This window comes from Meleagris gallopavo, chromosome 8, assembly GCF_905368555.1.
Source record: "Meleagris gallopavo chromosome 8, MGAL_WU_HG_1.1, whole genome shotgun sequence".
In the NCBI taxonomy this organism is placed as follows: Eukaryota; Metazoa; Chordata; class Aves; order Galliformes; family Phasianidae; genus Meleagris; species Meleagris gallopavo.
In genome coordinates, this window is record NC_139411.1 from 29557782 (window position 1) to 29562468 (window position 4687).

A 4687-nucleotide genomic window follows, 5' to 3' on the forward strand; every position below is an offset into this window, starting at 1 on the left:
TTTTAGAAGCATACACTCAAAGGTGCAAAGCCCTACACTCAAGAAATGCAAGAATTAGTGTTGCTTATGTCCTATTAATATTGCTCTTTATGCACTGTTATTATTATGCCCTCACATAATGATATGTTATTATGATGCATACACTCTCAGAAGAGAAACTTGCCTCTGGCAGATTTACAGTGGAAACCAGATGCATCCCCTCTATGACATCTGCTAATACCTTATGTGACTTTCATTTAAGTCTAAAATAAATATTTTCTTTTAGGGAAAAAAGTTACCTAATTGGCTGCACCCTGCCATTTTCAGTGGTAAGGCAACCTATGAATTCTGAAAAAATCCTTTAGGCTCAGTGTGTAGTGCTTTATCCCATGCACAAAGGACCTAGAACTTTCAATATCCCGTGTCAGTTCACTTAGATGCTATTGATCCCAGGACTGGGAAAGGGATGTGGAATAAATCTGCTCTGTTTCCTTTCCTTTCTGGGGTGAAAGCTCTTAGTTGTTTTCTGAAGGGACTGACAGGAGGTTTTTGTTCTTGCATTTTGACTGAAAGCTGTTGTTGTCTACCCTGCTGTTGCTCCATTCTGCTAGTAGGAATTAGCAAATTGATACATCAATTACCTAATTCCTCCAGCTCCTCTTACTTGTTAACTCACATTGAAAAACGTCTGAAAACAGAGAAACATCAGCTCAAACTAGCACTGTAATGATGACTTTATTGCTAACAATACTACAAGCAGTCATGCTTTTTGGAAGCTTAAAGTAGTTGCTCAGCTTTGGGCCTGATATTCAGTGCTCTGTAGAACTAAACATTGACATTCTGTGTAAAAGAAAAATCTGGCTGCAGCTGACACTATACTTAGATGACCTCTACAAACACAAACAATTTGAAACTCAGATTGCTTTAAGAATTTGCTATATTGACATCACATTTACAACAGAAAAGCGGGACAGATTCTACCTACAAAATTACGTCCCCAATTCTCACTTATATGTAGCATTCCTTTCTCTTTGCCCTTGCAGTGCTTTTTAAGTCAGAGGTTTGTGAGTATGCCCATGAAACCACAGTGACTGATAAGATTTAAAAATGAGGCTTACATCTTTGTTCTTCAAGTGTCAGACTGTTATGAGGATCTTCCTGGTGATTATAACATGTGGCAACAAGACAAAATCAAACATTTCTTATCAGGTAGTTTGCATCCATGCAAAACATAGCATAGATTGAATGGGTCAAAGTGATAAGTTAAAAAAAACAAACAAACAAGAAAATTTAAAACAGGCAAAGTAACTTGGCAGGACACTATATTGTTTCTTCAGATTAGCTAATGGAGACTACATGCTACCAATGGGAAACCACACTGCTCTATTGAAACTAATCACTCTATTTTAAGGCAACTTAAGAATTGAAGTAATGTTGCATTTAGAACAGCGCTCTCTGCTTATAGTAATTCAAGACTATCCCTCATTTTTACTGATTCTTTGAGGAAAATAATTGAAAACAAAGATATGCCAAGTAAAGAACATCGTTCCACAAGCATATTTCTGCATCAGAATGAACTAACATACATGAACTACTGAAGTCACAACAGTACTGAACAGGAATGATTCTTCACTTGGAGGACTGCAGAACTGGCTGTAAACAGCTCCAGCATTACTTTTTTTGGACAAATGCTTCTAGAGGAGCAGCAACGTGCATTGTTAAAATGTCCAAAAAGTCCCCCTTGTAGAAGTCCAGGACATTCTGGGTTTTCTTTTGACCACTGTGTTCTGTCGCTTTTCTGTTTTCTTGATTTGATGAGCTACAGGATTCTTCTGTCTCCTTATACCCAACCATTACCACAGCACTGCAACTACTTCTGCGCCGAGATCCTCTGTGGGTGAGGAAGGGGTTTTGGTTCTTGTCAGGAAATCCCTTTGTCTTCCTATTAGATATCTTACTTTCATAGTTCCTGAGCTCCATCAGCCTCTCGTTGAAATATTCTTGCAAAGGTTTGTCTTGGAAGCCACTGCTGTGTGCTGGTTGGCCTTTCAGGTAGCCTCTTGAGGAGCTCCCCAGGCAATGGGATAAGGAAGCTGTGTCTGGAAAACTGTTCAGCTGTGAGGAAGAGCTCTTTCCTCTTTCCCAATCCCGGAGAAGCCGGTTGAAGGCTCGAGTTTCTGAAAAATTTCTTGATAACTGTTTAAAAGGGGAAGGAGAGAGGCAGGAGTGGGGCAGAAGGGTGAAAGGAATTTAAATTAAAATGTGCTGGTTTATGTAGAAAAGGATCTTATGGTTCCTCACAGTAAACAGCTGTTGGGAAAAGTTTCAGCTTCTTAACCTAAATTCCCTGAGGACTCTAATTCTAATCCCTCTCTGGCAAATAAACGCTTTGGTCTAAGGTTAAACAATGCTGAACTCTGACTCTGATGTACTGCTACAATTTTGTGTAGCCTCTCTGAAAACCTAATTTTCTAAAAGAATCTCTCACCTGTCTGTATTAAGAGAATTTAAGAGGTCTGTCCTTTTCAAATCTTGTTAGCTTGTAGCTGCAGTGTCCCATGATAAAAATGTATTCCTATTGTAAGAAATTTTTCTTCTTTTTTTTTCCTTTCCTTACTCTGCTGTGAATTGCAGTGTATTATTACCAGAAAAGCAATTTTCACATGTGATGTATTTCTACATCCTAAAACTATGAAGTTTGGTATTACCCTGCAGTATATCATAGACATGCATGGACTATTTTTCTCCTTTCCTATCATAGGATGCCTTTCTCCCTGCCAACCATTTTAATACCTCAGCTACTTGAATAGCCAAAGGCCTGATTCGACTCCCATTGACATCAGTGGGTGTCTCTCGTTGACTTCAGGGGAACACCCATGCTGTGAGTCTTTTTACTGACTGTGAGGGAAATCAATGACTGCCAAAACAATTTGCTAGAAATTCATCACAAAAAAGATTGCCTTTCCATGTCCACAGTTAAATGTCCCCTGGGCTCTTGAAATTACTGCTCTGCCATTTCCATCTTTCTCACGTATACTCCAAGACATCCCAATCTGTCTTAAGCTACCAGATGGTTTCAGCTCACCAAACTAGGCTAGATCATGGCTTTTTCTTTGAAAAATCTTAGCTGTTCAGCTTGATGGAAGAACTGCTTTGCATTATATTACTCTTTCAAATCAATAAAAACTACACTGTATATAGTCAGTAATGTTTCACAGCTGGACCATGGAACATTTTGCACTCATTTATTATGCCTGACAATGCCTTTGGTATCACGAAATGATCATTCAAACAGCTTTTCACAATTGCTAATTAAGTCTAGATCCTTGCTAAGGGTTCAATCACAAATCTGGTTTCAGAGCCCAGCAATGTCTCAGTAGGGTACTCCATCATCAGCAAGTTGGCAAGCTGCTCACTAATGATGAGTGGAAAACATCAAGCACAAACCAGGACTAGTAGGTTGGACAGGCCATGGAAACCAACAAGCAATCAAGTTTTTGATCTCTCACTATTCCATCACATTCTGGAAATTAATGATCTTGTCTAGAATGATTATACTTCTGCAGTACATTAGGTAACTGAAGAACACTAAAACTTGACTAAAAAGTAGTTTTCCCTTCCCACATTAAACCTTAAAAAATATGTTTAAATAATCTCAACTTGATAATGTAATGGAGTACAATTCTTTAAAGTTAAGCTTTTCTATATCAAAATGTAGTCCAAAATTTATTAGCACAGCACATATCAACTTAGAGTAGTAAGTTGAAATGCTATACATTTCAAAGACAGTTTTTGCATACAGACCTTAATGTCTTGGAAGCCTGGATACTCTGGGATGATGGGCAAGATACACATGCTAATACTGTTCGATCGCTTTTGCTTCATTGTTGTATGAGAGTAAGAGCAGCTCTTGGAGAGATGGGATTGTCCCAGGTCAGGCAGGTTTCCAGTGAAATGGAATGGTTTACAGTCTTCTATGTAGCAGGTTCTTAGGCACATCATTGAGGCTGGTCCCCCCATTTCAACACCACTCAGGAGCATTTAGCAGCAGTCTCTCTATGCCAGAACAAACTCCTCTCTAGTTTTTCTCTAACAGATAATCTCATACCAGCGAGTCTCCTGGCAGTCTGCAATGTTAAGTATCAGCAAACACAGAAGACAGACTAAGCTCTGAGCTCCTGCTGAACTGGGCTCTTACACATCACAGGCAAGTGATGCCTTTCTTGGGGTCAAACCATTAATGCTGCTTTTATCCTCTGAAAGCTCTTCACAGATGGCTGGTAAATCCAGACTGTGAACGCAAAAGCTCAGGTGAAGGGGGGGGGGGGGATTTGCAGGGATTACAAAACTCTGCCTTCTGTCAATAAGGTCTCATACTGTCATCTGATGCAGCCTGATGTGACTGCTGACGCAGCAGCAATTAAAGATGATCAACATCCCACAGGCAAGAGTCGTCACAGCTCACCATGGAGCAGGCAGATCGCTGCCCTCAGGAGTAGGAGCTCCCTGATAACAACATTAAGGGCTTTTTCTCAGGGAGGCACAAGGTAAGTAAATGAACACTACCAACAGGTAAAGAAAGACAATGCAGACAACTATAATAAAAAATAAATAAATCTTCCAACAAATCCTCTGCTATAGGGCTTTCTTAGTGTGGCTGGAAATGAACTGTTGATCCAAACTTCTTTCTCTTTGTGTATCTTTGTGC

General features: G+C 39.6%; 1 protein-coding gene across 1 annotated transcript; it reads right to left on the reverse strand.

The window, feature by feature from the left end:
- Positions 1 to 804: 804 nt before the first annotated feature.
- On the reverse strand, positions 805 to 3999 carry LOC146543893 (uncharacterized). The gene is made up of 2 exons (XM_085229548.1): positions 3784 to 3999; positions 805 to 2175 (listed from the first exon to the last, which is right to left on the reverse strand). Exons 1-2 carry the CDS (start codon positions 3997 to 3999, stop codon positions 1651 to 1653), a joined length of 741 nt encoding a protein of 246 aa, XP_085085674.1. The 3' UTR covers positions 805 to 1650.
- Positions 4000 to 4687: the final 688 nt, after the last annotated feature.